General features: G+C 41.7%; 1 protein-coding gene across 1 annotated transcript; it reads right to left on the bottom strand.

Moving 5' to 3' along the window:
- Positions 1–1225: 1225 nt before the first annotated feature.
- SLC35C1 (solute carrier family 35 member C1) lies at positions 1226–5094 on the bottom strand. Its single transcript, XM_026671274.2, has 2 exons — positions 4371–5094; positions 1226–2767 (listed from the first exon to the last, which is right to left on the bottom strand). Exons 1-2 carry the CDS (start codon positions 4963–4965, stop codon positions 2208–2210), a joined length of 1155 nt encoding a protein of 384 aa, XP_026527059.1. The 5' UTR covers positions 4966–5094; the 3' UTR covers positions 1226–2207.
- Between the last annotated feature and the right edge of the window lie 10444 nt (positions 5095–15538).

The following is a 15538-nucleotide window of genomic DNA, read 5'->3' as shown; positions in this document are numbered from 1 at the left end:
TCATCTTGCTGGTTTTATTGGTATAAATTTTTATCTCAAAAAGAAAATAAAACATTCAAAAGCAGCTACTGTTTGGTTAAAAAAATAATTTGGGTTTGAGCGTATACAGTAAACTCTCTATATAGAACAAACAAGTGTGAAAACCTAGCCCCTTCAATTAATTTGGGTTAGAAAATGCATGTTTTTCCACTACTGTGTATTGCACAATGAACAGTTCCATATTGGGCAGCAATAATCCTTGGTTTGATACCAATTGACCTTAAAAGACCTAGAAAACACCTCAAGAAATGGTGGGCAGATGATGTAATCAGTTCAAAGGTGTTAAGTGGAAATGGATCTGCAGTACATAAAAGCAATTGGGAAACAGTTGAAAAGGAAGATGGCTGATTTGGGCTGATAAATGAGAATGATGATGGAGAATGGCATTTGGGTTCCAGTTCTCATATACTGAGATGAAACTGGTTTGGTGCTCCAAGTTGCTGATGAACTGAAATAAAAACCTAGTGTTAAATACCCCGTAGGATTTGAAAATTAAGCCCTCCTTTACGATGAATCTTCTGCTTTGAGGTACAGGTAGTTCTCAACTTTCAACCAGTTGCTTAGCAACCATTCAAAGTTACATCACCTCCCCAGAACTACTTACAACCTGGTTTCAAAGTTAACAATGGCTGCCATCTTCAGTGGTCACATGGTCACATTTGGGCATTTGGCAACCGGCCTGCATTTATGGCCATTTGCAGCATCCTGTAGTCAAATGATCAAAATTTACACCTTTTTTGTTTGTTTTTTTTGGCCAGAAATATACACTTAACTTTTGGCTTCCAGCAGAAAAAATCCAATTGATACAATGGACTTGCTTAATGACTACTTCAAAAAGATCATAAAATTAGGTATGGTCACATGGTGACCTGCTTTATGATCTGTACAACTCATGGCCATTATTGAAGATTACTCATATTTATGTTTGTGTTTATCCAAGACATCATAGCTTAAGGAAATAAAGGCAGTTTTGTTGAATCAAAGCGAATGGCCATTAAGCCCAGCGGCTAATCTGATGCATCCAGAAAAATTATAAGCAGTCTATAAGGACAATAACCTCATTAACTACTTCTCCTTCAGGGTTGCTTTTAAAGTATTTTGCCTGTGAGTCAGGAGGCAATATATTATCAGTGCCCTCTGCTCCACTTCCTTATCATTTCTATTGTTACAAAGAATCAGAGAGCCATTCTGAAAATAACAAATCAACGTTTTATTAAACACATTTATCAGTTGCAGATCTACAATGAGGGTATACACTTCCCAACACAAAATTAGGAAAGTGAGAACAAGGTAAGGACACTAGCAAAGGTCAAAGGCAAATGGAATTATACATTCCAATGATGTTTGGTTTCCTGAAGCCAAGGTGGCCCTCTCAATAAGGAGAGTGCATATCAAAAACTAATGCACTTGCTCACGAAATGGGTTTTAAGAGCAAGAACATGCCAATATTTTTAACTTTGTAAGAGTCCATTAATAATCATTGACATCTGTTTCTTCAACAGTGCTGGGAAAAATAGCTGACTACCTAAAGCCATTTAGATCTAGAAGGAACCAAACCAGGGGACCTTTCAATGCCCTTTCCTATTTTCCTTTAGTTCAGTTCCTTTCCAATTAGGCTGTCCAGAGGAATGATAAATGTGCTGAGAAGCACTGGCAGAAAAATGCTCGAGAATCTTGGCATTGAGGTTACCTTTTCACCAGGCAAGTTGCAAATCTGTATTTCTTGCAACTTGTTTGTCTCACAAGGGCAGGAGGGCCAGCAATCTAAGAGAACTGTTCTCCTGCCTCTCCAGGAAGCACACTGGACTGTCTAGTGTGATGTGTGAGGAGACAAAGAGAAACATATCTACAGAACACACATATAACTTCAAGCAAGTAGAGCAAGGACCCACCTATTCCTACTTGTTTAAAGTCGTTTTTTAACAGAACACAAGACCCTCACCTTTACTAAAGAGAAGGCGTTTGCAAAAGAAAATCACTTGTAAAAAAATTGATCTTTTCCCCTTTCCAGTGATTATTGTAGCAAATATGCAATACATTGGAAATCTTGTCCTATCTTCTATTTTCTACATGGGTAATTACAGGCTACGCTTGCCTGGAAACATTAAGCGGTCTCTTGCTAGTTAAACTTCATTTTATTCCTTCAGAGAGATGCAAGACTGGCAAATTCAGACCAGATTGTCATTTTTTTCATTTGCTTTTGGAAGAGGTTCTACCTGTACCTTCTTCATCTCCAATCCTTTTACCCAGGTATATGCAAAAGAGCCCGCTAGAACCATCATGTTACTACCCCACCATAAAAAGCTCTTGGTTTCTTCATAATAGAAGACAGCTAACAGTGTCTGGGCACAGGCTTTGGCAGTCCCAGAAACATTATGTGTAAGGGGGCTGGTATATTTGATCTGAAGTCCAGTCACATAGCCGATAGCACAGCCAAATATCCCACTTAGAGTCATCATGCCCCAGAAATGGATGCTTCCCAATTTATCGAAGTGGTATAGTGTGAAGAACTCACTTGTGAACAACAAAAGGGGCAAAAACAAGACGCAAGCATTGATATTGTTATAGAAAGTCAGACGCCAGATGCTGCCATCCACAGCAGGAAGAACTTTTTTAGTGTAAATAGCATTCAGTGAGACACAGAGGCTGGCAAGTATCCCAAAAATGATGCCTGCCCAGGACAGAGTGCCTTCTGCTCCCTCTTGATCTATCCCAAGCCAGAAGCCACCTGCAATGTAAAAGAGATGGAAAATATACTGATTGGGCTACAAAAAGCAGGAGACAAGCCTCATACCTATGTAAAATAAAACAATGTGGACATTTTTAAACTTTGGATATAATAGACTATTTTTTTTCAACTTCGGCTACTTTGAAGAGGTGTGGATTCAACTCCCAGAATTCCCCACCCAGTTACTCTAATACTCTTGGTGGATTAAAACAGGCCAGTCTAGCCTACAACCCTGGAATTTCCCGATATCTCTCATGTGAATATTAATCCGTGTCTGAGCTGAAATTGTTTGCTGAGACTGAATCACTATTCATTAAGATCCTTCACTCCATAATTTTCTGTCAAAGAGTGCCTGTAAGTTTTAAAACTTGTGACTATAAACACAATAGCTGTATCCCAAAGGTGCTTTTTCAAGTGGCAACTGGACTTTCTTGTTTTTCTTTGAAGACCTTTTGCTTCTCATCCAATAAGATTCTTTAGCTGAGAGTGAAATATCTTCAAAGAAAAACAAGAAGGTCCAGTTTTATTTTGAAAAAGCACCTTTGGGACAACTATGACCTAGATGACTGAGAATCTCCATAGACATAATAGCTATATGTACCTTTGCAAAAGTGAAGCTTTATATTCTCCAGCATAAGCCACTAGATTGTATATTAATAGTTAGCAAGCTTAAGCAAACTAATAATAAAAGTTAGCAGAATTGAATCAATTCTATCAAGTTCTCTTCCACCTGATATTAATGAACAAGAAATGTTACATCAGTTTCATTCCAAGCATTATTGAGCAAGAAAGATTTACCAAACTATCTGACCCTCAAGTTTTTGTCCTGTAAGTTGGGAACACAAACTCCCCCTTTTATTGTGGCCATATATCAAAGGTGTAGCCTTGCCTTTTCCGTATATTTAATTAACAAGCATCCCCATTCTCCCACACTAACAATCAGCAATGGAGATCTGAACTGTATGCATATGGCATCATCAGGAAACAATACCTTTTAGGATGCATTACTGTGTTTACTTCCTTATCACTTCTAAGATTCTATAGGATTGAACTGTTCTTTTTAGAGCCACTCTGGATGTGGCTCTTATTATCTAAGCTCATTCTAAAGGATACTAGGATGCTCTTTTGAGTGGGCATTTTAGAGTAGATTTTGGCAAATTTTAGACAAGGATTGTGAGGGAAAGAGTTATTAAATCAAATAATTTAAAAAAGCAAAAAGCCCAATCACTACTGACTGCCATGAGTTGTGCAGCACAATGGCCAATAAAAATAAGGAGTAAACATTAGAATATTAGCAGTCTCTCTATAGTTGCTAAGGTTAAACTGAAATCCTGCAAGCAAACCATTCAAGGACCTTGAATGCCCCATGGTGCATTTGACACTTGTTTTCTTGGGTAAGTCTCACTGAATCCTAATGGGCTTTCCCCCCAGTAAATAAACCTTTGCACACTGTAGATATAATAGATGATGCCCAATGTCAACTTCCATCATTCCCAAGCAGTGGTGAGACTGGTTGAGGATAATGGGAGACATAAGCCACATACTGGAGAAAGTGGCAGCCACAGGATTGTTTAGCTGGGGCCATTGGGAAGGCTCCACTCACCAATGATCATCCCACAAGACAGAAGGGCATACACGGATGTGGTTTGCTTCAGGAGCAAGTAAGAGAGGAGCACGTTGAACACGGTGGTGAGGGAGCGGCCCACGTTGTAGAAGGCCACGCCAACGAATTTGAGGCACAAGTTGTTGAAGGTGATCATGCCAATGAAGACCAGGGAAAGGGGCAGGACGCTGCGGGAGACCTTGAGGTCGATCCGTATGGAGGGAAAGTCCACGAAGCCCGGCGGGCAGCAGGAGGCCAGCAGGCTGAGCAGCTTGCAAATGAGGACGGTGACAAGGCACTGGTAGAAAGTGACGAAGAGCGGCGCATCCAGGCGCAGCGAAGGGCTGCCCAGCAAATACTTATTGAGGAAGACCATGGTGATAGAAATGAACCAGTAGAGGCAGACCACTACGGCGATCCGGACGGCCCGCAAGAGGAACGGGGGCTCCTTGCTGCCGTTGCTGCTGCTGCTGCGGCCGCCCTCGCTATCTTCCTCTTCCTCCTCCTCTTGCTGCTGCTGCTGGAGCAGCGGCTCCGACGCACCGCCGAGGGCCATTTTGAGGATCGCAGAGCGCTTCAGCTGGACCCGGTTCATGTCGCCAAGCCTCCGCCGGAACCCTGCTCCCCGCCGAGAGGGAGCAGAGGGCTGCAAAGGGCTAAGGCATTTCAGGTCGTTCCCGAGGATGTTCACGTCGGGTGCAGCAGCTCCGGACTCAGGCCGCCCGGAGAAACCCGCCCGTCCGCTTCCTTTTTCCTTGGCTCTCCTCCCCGCGGCGCATCCCCCTTGCTGCGCCGCGTGCGCAGACGAGGCGAGCCTTTCCACGCTTAAAGGGCCCGCGGTCGCCGATTGCCGGAGACAGCTGCGCGCGCGCCCTTCAACCCTGTGCTTTCCGCTGAGGCGGTTCCTCGCTTCTCCGGGTTCCTCGCCCGGAGCAACCTCGGTTGCGCGCCCGGGTGGCGCTCAAAGCCTGTGAGCCGCTTCGGAGCGCCCGTCCCGGAGGCGCTGGAATCAACCGCTTGCTGGCCTGCCTGCGCGCATTTGTCCCGAGCAGCGTTGCGAGGAGATCGCGGCCACTTGCCACGTTGGGGTGCCAGCAAGCGATCGACCCCTTGGTTTTCGGTCTCTCTCTCTCTCTCTCTCTCTCTCTCTCTGCGGTGCTCTTTGGGCCCCGCTTGGGCAGTGGGAGAATCCGGGAGCAGCCTTCCCTTGCTTCAGGCCAGGCGAAGTGCCCTCCCCTTTTTTGGGTGTCAGGAGCAAGCCTTGATAGGACAAGTCCAGTGCACCCGGAAGGCACCAGATTCATGAAGGCAGGACTTAGCAGTTCTCTGCACAGAATACCTTATACCATCAGGCTTGAAATTTTGGGCTTGGACAATCTTGAATTCCGCCGCCTACTTAAGCTAGGACACAAAATTATCTGCTACAATGTCCTACCAGTCAATGACTACTTCAGCTTCAACGCAACAATACAAGAGCACACAACGGATACAAACTCAATGTTAACCGCTCCAAACTTGATTGCAGAAAGTACGACTTCAGCAACAGAGTGGTCAATGCCTGGAATGCACTACCTGACTCTGTTGTTACATCCTCTAAACCCCACTCTTTTAACCTCAAAACTATCCGCTATTGACCTTACCCCATTCCTAAGAGGTCTGTAAGGGGCGTGCATAAGTGCAGCATTGTGCCTCCTGTCCCTCTCGTATTGTCCCCATTTATTTGTACCCATTTCCTGTATTCTTACTCATGTTTAATACATATACCTATTATCTTGTAAGCGATTGACAAATAAATAAAATAAAAATAACTAAAAAACAATACGCCTGACCAAAGAAGGCTTCCAAGTTTCTCATTCATTTGCACACTGCCTATATTGCTTATGGTCACAGACACTCTCTTGGTTATCTGTTAAGGTTCCTGGGTAAGATGTAACAGGGACAAAAACAGCTGCTCCCATCCCACTATCATTTGTCAGCATCCTTTTGAACCCCAGTCTTCTGGTCCCCTTTTGCGCGGGAGCACAACGATTGACAGACAAAGACAGTTCTTTTGCCTAAAAGCAGCTCTCTTGCTCCAGCTTGTCTTAATTCACTCCTAGCCGGCATCTGATGCAATATCTGCCCATGTTTGCTCTTTCTTAATACCTTTGCTTCCCTGCTTTTGGCTATAAATAGAAGAGGAAACAAGGAAGCAGGTGGTGTATAGAGAATGAATTGCTGGAGTTTTGAGTTCCAGCTGCTCATTCTCCTTTTCTCAACTTCAGTCACCCTCAACCGTGAGGTGGGCTGAAAGTATAATAACAGTGTAACAACAGCAAAAGATAACAACAACAACAACAACAACAACAATAACAATGCTGGGCAGCTCTTTGAACTTCTGAAGTTGTGGCCTGCATCATCTAGCTTATTTATGCTCTTGGGGGGGGGTCCCACCACTAAAACATGCCACAAAGTTTACCGATGTATCTTTTCTCTTCAGTGGTGAACATAGCCTGCACTCGTCAGCTAGCCAGGCTCAAATACCACACTGCACATTCCCAAAAGGAAAAGCAACCCCTGAGGTTACAGAACAGTTATTATACAGAGCCAGAAGGGAGCAATGCGCATCCTAGGCCATGTACAGAATGGGATTACCTCAAGTCTCCTTGCTCCCTGCTGGTGGCAACAGAAAAAGTTGGGCATTTTTATAATTAGGGGCAAAGAAAAAAGGAGTTTGTCCTTTTCCTTGTGAATAAAAGGGATTATAAGAAAAAAGAAAGTCTAGATAAAAGAAAACAGAGTGTTTTATTTCTATAACGGTAAAGGTTCCCCTCACACATACATGCTAGTTGTTTCCGGCTCTAGGGGACGGTGCTCATCTCCATTACAAAGCCAAAGAGCCAGCGCTGTCCGAAGACGTCTCTGTGGTCTTATAGCCGGCATGACTAAATGCCAAAGGCACACAGAAATGCTGTTACCTTCCCACCAAAGTGGTCCCTATTTTTCTACTTGCATTTTTACATGCTTTTGAACTGCTAGGGTGGCAGAAGCTGGGACGAGTAACGGGAGCTCACTCCATTACGCAGTGCTAGGGATTCGAACTGCCGAACTGCCAACCTTTCTGATCGACAAGCTCAATGTCTTAGCCACCGAGCCACCGTGACTGTCTCATTTTATTTTATTTCTATAGAGGTAGGTAAATATATGTCACTCAGAATTTGTACTAGCCCAGTGGCCCCCAAACATTGGTCACCAGGGACCAGTTCTGTGGAGAGAGGTTTTTCTGCAGACTGGAGGGGTGTGGTTTCATGTGCTGCCTGCATCCTGCAGATGGAGCTTGTTTGCCTGGCCTGGTTACTGGCATGATGCAGCCTGATGCCGGTCCATGAACCGGAGGTTGGGGACCCCTGATGTAGGTACAAGAAATGAATATAGTAATGAGAACTGGAGCTCAATATAGTATAATAGTTCAGATATTTACTGTCAGGTTTATATAATTCTGTTGAGTATATAATTGCAATTTTAATAACTGACTGATTAGTATCCATTCCTTCTTGATCTCTATAACTTAGGACTGGGCAACCTTTATGGCATACACAATGCTAGCAGTTGCATATATGGTCATGCCAACACACATGTAAATGTGTGTATCCTCTCCCCTACATCCTGAATTTTCCAAAAGAATCTTTGATCATAAACTTCATTAATTAGGTTAGGAACGTCATTATGCTGCCTTCCAGATTTTGTTCAGTTCTAACTCTCTACCAGCTCTTGATGAGTTTGGTCAGTTTGGTCTGGTGGTTAATGTACCAGGCTAGAAATTGGGACACTGTGAGTTCTAGTCCTGCCTTAGGCACAAAGCCAATTGGATGATCTTGGGACAGTCATTGTCTCTCAGGCCGGGGAAGCAGGTGATAAATGGCAAAGCACTTCTGAAAAGATTAAGAAAACTACCAGGAGTTAAGACTGACTCAAAGGCACAACACCAACACAACAATACCCCTCAAAAGGCAAGCAAGGAAACAAATAATCTGTGCTCATTACTAGTCTTAAAACAAAGAAACAGTATATTCTGAACACTAGTCACAAAGGCCAAGTCACAATACAGATATAAAAATTGCTAGTATTCTGGCCTGTTGTAATAGATTTTTCTCCAAAATGATTAGAAAAACAACAGCCACTTCTATAATGGAAGTTGGGAGAAAGGGTATCCTTTGGCATCTACCTGGCAATTAGCCATTGACTGTGAAGATTCTGGTCCACTGAACACAATAAGTGGATGAGGATATATGGCACTGCTTGCCAAATTCAATTTTAGATCTGTTTGGAAGAACTACATTATAGCATGGCTTGTAAAGCATGGGCACATATTCGCTGTCTCACTTGGTGTTCCTTAGAATTCATGAAATCAATAAATTGCAATTGTGAATCCCTATAGTTTGTGATTTGACAACACTTGGATGTTTGAAATCTGCATCAGAAATAGAAATACACGTGGAGCGATTTTATCACTTTTTAAAACCTGTTTTCAACAAATATGAAGCTGTTGTAATGAAATGTGAAGAATTCATTCCAGAAAGTACCAGGAAAGTCTCTGGATGCCCCCTGCTGGTAGACAATATGCATGTCTATTGTAATTGCTCTCCCTCCAAAACTAACATATATTAAATTAAACTAATGGTCACGCCTTCTGTCAAATGTCCTAGGACAGTCAGCAAGGATTACCAAAAAAGTTGTAAACATTTTGGAAAAGGAGGGGATGGTCTAATTGACATGTGGTATATGGAACAGAAAGGACTAACCATACTTTGGTGCCAGGCAAAATCCTTTTTGTTTTTCTTTACTTTTTAAAAAAACTGAGCATGTTTTTAAACAGCTTGGTGTTTGTTTCTTGAATTCCACAGATTGCTTTAAAAAAAAAGTAGTCTGACTACATTTTAAAATAACATTATAAGCTGCCCTGGAAAGTTTTTGTAAGGCTGTAATGCTGTATGCATCCACAATGGTGTCCAAAGAGACTGTTTTGCAGTATACCAGGTATGATGTCTTATTTGTGAAGTTAGGTCTGGTGACAAGTTGGCATTGCTCCAGTTGTTGTACCAGTCTTCCGTTGCATGCTGGCATCCCTACCTGGGCTGCTTGATGTCAGTGCTAGGTTGGTGATGATTTCAATGCTGAAGTTTCAGTGTGGCCTTCAGAAGCAACCTCATGGATAATAAAATGCAGACGTTATTCATGAGAATGACCAATGCAATTTTGTCAAACTGTGGGACGTTCCAGTAAGCATATATATAAGTAGAATGGCAATTATATTACAGCTCACACTATGATGTGTCTATCAGAATCATGCAGGCAATGCTCTTGCCTGTGAAGCTCAACGGAAGTGAAAGTTGGATATTGAAGAAAGGAGGACAAGAAGAATATTGATGCTTTTCAACTTTTTGTTGAAGAAGACTCTTGAGAATACTATGGTAGCCAAGAAACAAACGAATGGATCGCAGAACAAATCAATCCAGGATTGTCACTTGAGATACAATTTACTAAGCTCAAATTATCATACTTTGGATACATGATGTGAAGTCCTAGCTTTCTAGTGAAAGATCTAATGCTGGGAAAAATGCAAAGAAAGAGAAGAAGAAGATCCAAAGCAGAGGTGGTATTCAGCAGGTTCTGACCAGTTCTGAAGAACCGGTAACGGAAAATTTGAGTAGTTTGGAGAACTGGCAAATGCCACCTCTGACTGGATATTTTACGGTATCCTTCCTCGCCACACCCACCAAGCCATGCCCACAGAATCGGTAGTAAAGAAAATTGAATTCCAACACTGATCCAAAGGTGCATTTTCAAGGCATATAAATCCTTCCATTCCCCACCATCCAGTCACCATCCAGTTACTGGCCTAATCCTGTAAGGAAGGCAGGAAGGAAACATTCTGGTGTTGCTTACAGAAACTGCCTGAAGAAGCTTCTTGAATGAGAAGTGAAACATCTTCAAAGAAAAAACCAGAAAGTCCAGTTGCCTCTTGAAAAAAAGCACCTTTGGGACAAGCATGACCTGGATGACTGAGAATCTCCATAGACATTTAGAAGAAGAAGTTCATCATCAGCAGGGTGGATGGACTTAATTACAGCAGCAATTACATTGGAAAACCTGAAGGCCTCGGTTGGGATCCTCCTGGAAAAAAATATCACAATGTGATCGGTAAGAACTGATGCCAACATGATGGATATATATGCAAAGATACACACACACACACACACACACACACACACACACACACACACACACATGGAATACAGAATAACAAGAATTATTGGTTGGTTTTCGTCCAACCTCCTTGCTCAAGCAGAAGACCTATATCATTCTGGACATTCTAGACAAATGGCTGTCCAATCTCTTTTTAAAAACCTCCAGTGATGGAACATTCACAACTTCTGGCGACAAGCCGTTTCACTGATTAATTGTTCTCACTGACAGGAAACTCTCTTTGTTAAGCTTCCATCTATTCTTTTTTTGCCTGGCCCTCAGGTGCTTTGGGAAACAGGTTGACCATCTCCTCTCTGTGACAGCTCCTCAAATATTCGAAGACTGTTATCATACCTTCATTGCAACGGAATTGCTATTCTGTTTATACTGTATGTACTACCTGAAATGTCCCACAGTTTGATAAATATAATCCCCTAGTGTGCAATCCCTTGGTTATTCTGTAGTATGAGAGAAGGAATCACAGAACAATGCTGAATGTGGTTGACTATATGGCTAGTATTCTGAGGATGAACTCAGGGGTGGGATTCAAATTGTTTAACAACCGGTTCTGTGGGCGTGGCTTAGTTGGGGGCGTGGCTTGGTGGTCATGTTATTGTCTGGGCGTGGCCAACTCAATATCACTCACATCGAGGCACACATCTCCTCCCCTGGCCTCTCATGACTGTGGGGATGCTGCAACAGTCGTAAGTGTGAAAAATGGTCATAAATCACTTTTTTCAGTGCCATTGTAACTTTGAATGGTCACTCCACACAAGCAAAGTACCAGCAAAGGAGGGGAAAAAAACTCCAGAGAAGTTTCTGAGACAGGAAGTCTAGTCCTGCCAAGAATGTAATAAGGGTTAACGGAGAGAGGCAGTTTCTGTAAGCAACACCAGAATGTTTCCTTCCTGCCTTCCTTACAGGATTAGGCCAGTAATTTCTTCTAACAACTGGTTCTCTGAACTGCTTAGAATGTTAACAACCGGTTCTAGCGAATAGGTGCAAACTGGTAGAATCCCACCCCTGGATGAACTCTGTAGATGAAGGCAGATGTTTGGCATTCTAGAAAGTGTATTCTTTTAATAAGGATAAGTCTCCTTGAGTTCACCTTGACTCTTCATGACTGGAGGGATATGTTCAAGTAATTTTCTTGGCAACAGTTCAGAAGTAAATGACCAAAGTCTTTTTCCTGGATTCCCCTCCCCGCCCCAAGTTTTCATTCTAATCTATAGCCCAAGATTTGCAGGTGATCTTGCTTTGAAAAGGCAAGTTAGACAGAAAAAAGGAAAGAAGATGTTAAGCAGATATTTTAACACACCCAGCTGTGTCTAGTTCTGAAGGGCAGAAATTATGGACCCTTCTTGCTTCTCTGTATAAGATACTGTACATCACTTCACTTGGCAACTATTTATATTCTTTCCTCCATTTAATTTTTAGCTTCCTTTTTCAGGGAAGCTTAGGCTAGTTCTCAGAACCAAATTGGTGTCCCATAAGTAGGGCCATTTGTAGATGGGCAGTCAAAATTGTCAAGATAGTTGCTGCAACCGTATAGTTGAGGCAAGAATGGGGGTTTGATTGAATCATCATGTCTCTTGATGTTTTTGATCCTCTCAGCAGACACTTTTGCCCTCAAATGTAAGATTGGAACGTGGAGGCAGGAAATCTAAGGTGCAAAATTGGTTCATGAGTATTTTTGCCTTTATCTCAGCTTACCAATTTGTGAAAATGTTTGTGGTTAATACAGTAGTAGTATAGTATTGTCTGTGCTGGTGGGGGGGCAGATGCTGGGTTCACACATTTTAAATTATGATTTGCTTTAGCTGTGGTTAATTAAATTTTAGCAACATGACTCACCCATAACACTAAGCCACAAATCACCGTTTAGAAAAATAAAGCAGTGAAGCATAAATGAAACAAACCACACATTAGTATGATATATAATGTTACTATATAGAGAGAGCTATATATATTGTTCATGATACCTAGGATTTGGTAAAGATCTTCAGCTACAGTCATTTCTTGATTTAATTTTGATAAAGATGCTGAGAATTGAATTGTTCACAGGAAAGAACTCAATTTTCTTTATAGTCTATACATGTTTTATGTATGTGAAATAAACAACTTTTTTATTTATTATGAGAATTAATAAACCTTTTAAGCAATATGATCCTTAGTTTGCCTAGCTGAATATTTATATAAATTTACCAAACATATGGAGGAATGCTTGATAGTCATACTATCATATTTTATATGATATGAGCAAGTAAGGTCAATAGAGCTAATAAAAACAAATGAGAAAGTGGTATCTACTGGTATTATTTGGAAATCCCACATTCAAAGAATTGAACTTGGATCTTTTATATGCAAAATGTACATTCTGCCCTTGGACCAGAGGTAGTATTCAGCAGGTTCTGACCAATTCTGGAGAACCGGCAGCGGAAATTTTGAGTAGTTTGGAGAACTGTCAAATACCACCTCTGACTGGCTCCACCCTCATCTATTCCCTGCCTCCTGAGTCCCAGCTGGGTCTTCTTTTGTTGTCCTGCATAGGAGAACGGAGCTGGAAAGCAGGTTAGTGGGGTGGGGAGGGAATGAGATTTTGCAGTAACCTTCCCCTGCCATGCCCACCAAGCCACACCATGCCCTCCAAACCATGCCCACAGAACTGGTAGTAAAAATTTTTGAATCCCACCACTGCCTTAGTCGATTATGTGAAATATAATCTTGATTATGTGAAATATAACTAACCATCACAGCTAGGGATAACAACTAAGATCACTGCCATTATTATTAGCCCCATAATGTATGAATATCAGTTAGCAAAGCTAATGTTTAATGAGACAATCCATGGAGAAATATTGAGACTCGGAAAACATTGGATTCATTTCTATAATCCATACCTTGGTTAGGTAGAATTGGATGTTATCTATTAGCTCCCCTTGCTGGGTGTATTATAATAGTTGCCTCCTCTTCTCCATTCCTCATGCCACTTCCATTTCTTATATCAGTTCTTCAGCAAAACATTTGCAGAGTTCCCATTGCCACAACACCACTCTTTTCTCATTTATCCTCAGGACTTCTTCCACCGATCTTTCCGCATTCACTTTGTCCATCTAATATACAAGTTCTCGGGGGCAGGAACCACATCATGTTCTGTACACATAGTTTCAGATACTTGCAAAATAGTATTTGATTGAACAGAAATGTTGTGCAAAGTACTTCTTTCACTAAAAGCGTTATAGACAACTGATGAACAAATATTCAGTGGGGTAGATTTATTTGTAGATCAAAATCATGGTGCTATGTTGAGGCAGTGACACTAGAGGACAGCAAAGTGCGTGGCATAGGAAAATTATGCCAGAGGAAGAAGCAAAGAAGCAGCTATATATGCAGGTCCCTTTGTTTCCCTCCAATATTAAATAGATTCTGGTCACAGTTGTATTAATCTGTGCAGCCTAAACCTGAATTATAACTCAGTATGTAAGAATTAAGAACTAACTGGAGATAATTTGGTCTTACTCGTAGTAAATATTTTGCCCATATAGGTTTATATTATGTACTGTACTTAAACTATTTTGCTAGTTTAAGTGGTAACATCTAGATGTTCATACCTACTCTAGAAAGTTAAACAGAGTTGGTGCTTGACAGCTCTAGGAATATAGGATACATTGGGACAAGACAGAAAAATAATCCCAGGAGAAAAATTGGTAAAGCACTTCCATATCATGTCAGGAAAGCTACATATAGTTATGTCCACATAAATCATCAGGAGTTGAGCTCAACTTGAAGGTGATTTCCCCCCCCCTTTTAAAGGAGTGTCTACTATTTTCTGGTACCAACTGATCTGTCTGAATGCCCAGGCCGTGGAATTGTAATTTAAGTGATAATCCGAAGAACACCAGGTTGGTTATATAACACTAAGATTTGCTTATACTTGACTTAACCAGTGCTTAAACTGTAGTTTCCACTTGTGAATCCCACAGGGATGGATGCTTTGCAATATTGTTGCTATGGGATAAAAAGCAAAAGGAACATGTTTGTCCCAACTTGAATAGGAGGAATAGCCACAACAGTTAGACAAGTGGCAGCTGAGTCTGCCGAAGGAGTTGGGGTATGGCAAGCATCTCAGAATGGTCTTCTCTGGTTTCTTGGACTGCAAACTTGGTGGGGGATGATGTACTCTCGGACGTTCAAGAGTCTATTTGTGCAACATTACCATAAAATTAGGGGTCTAGGACAACTCGTCATGGCCAACTCACCAGGGCAATTTTCCATGGCCAACTTGCTGCAGCCAACTTGTTGTGGGCTGACTTGTCATGGCCAACTCACCCTGGGACAACTCGCCACAGGACAAGAGTTAGATTAATATCAAAGAAAAGGTGGAATAGACTAATTTAAGAAAGAGTGCAAAAAAGGGACAAAATAAAATGTGAATGTCAAAAATTATAATATTTTTTATTATTTTAAATAATTAAATTGGATTGTTGAATTGTGTTGCAGTGAGTTGTCCCACAGCAAATTGGTGAGGGTAAGTTAGCTATGGCAAGTTGACCATGGCAAGCTGGCCATGGCGAGTTGTCCCATTCCATCATCCTATCTCCCAAAGTCATTCCCACATATCATTACAAAGGGGTAACCAGCAATTGGGGAAGAAGGGTCATGCCAGGCATTGCAGCCAATCAAAACTGAGGCTGCTATTAGAACAGTGTGAAGAGCTGGAGATCATTTGTTGTGAAAGGCTTAAGGCAGCCCAGATTTTTAAAAAACAGCATTTCTGAATTGAAGCTGGAAAACACAAGCAAGGAATGCCTTTGCAATAGATTGGGAGTAGAAGTAGAATGACATAATCAGTTCCTAAATTCAGAAGGAGGTGGGCAGTCTGTATTGGCAACAGACTTCAATGCTTTCTCTGCAGTGATTGCCCAGAGTTCATCTAGAAGTAA

This window comes from Notechis scutatus, chromosome 1, assembly GCF_049901735.1.
Source record: "Notechis scutatus isolate UNSWTSFEM ecotype Mainland chromosome 1, rNotScu1.2, whole genome shotgun sequence".
Classification (NCBI taxonomy): Eukaryota; Metazoa; Chordata; class Lepidosauria; order Squamata; family Elapidae; genus Notechis; species Notechis scutatus.
The sequence above is the reverse complement of the archived record's forward strand: the minus strand, read 5'-3'. Positions and strand labels throughout refer to the sequence as shown.

Coding starts and splice junctions, on each gene's coding strand:
- SLC35C1 (XM_026671274.2), bottom strand. CDS start 4,965: ATGAACCGGGTCCAGCTGAAGCGCTCTGCGATCCTCAAAATGGCCCTC. Junction 2,768..4,370: donor GTCTTGTGGGATGATCATTG/GTGAGTGGAGCC, acceptor TTTACATTGCAG/GTGGCTTCTGGCTTGGGATA.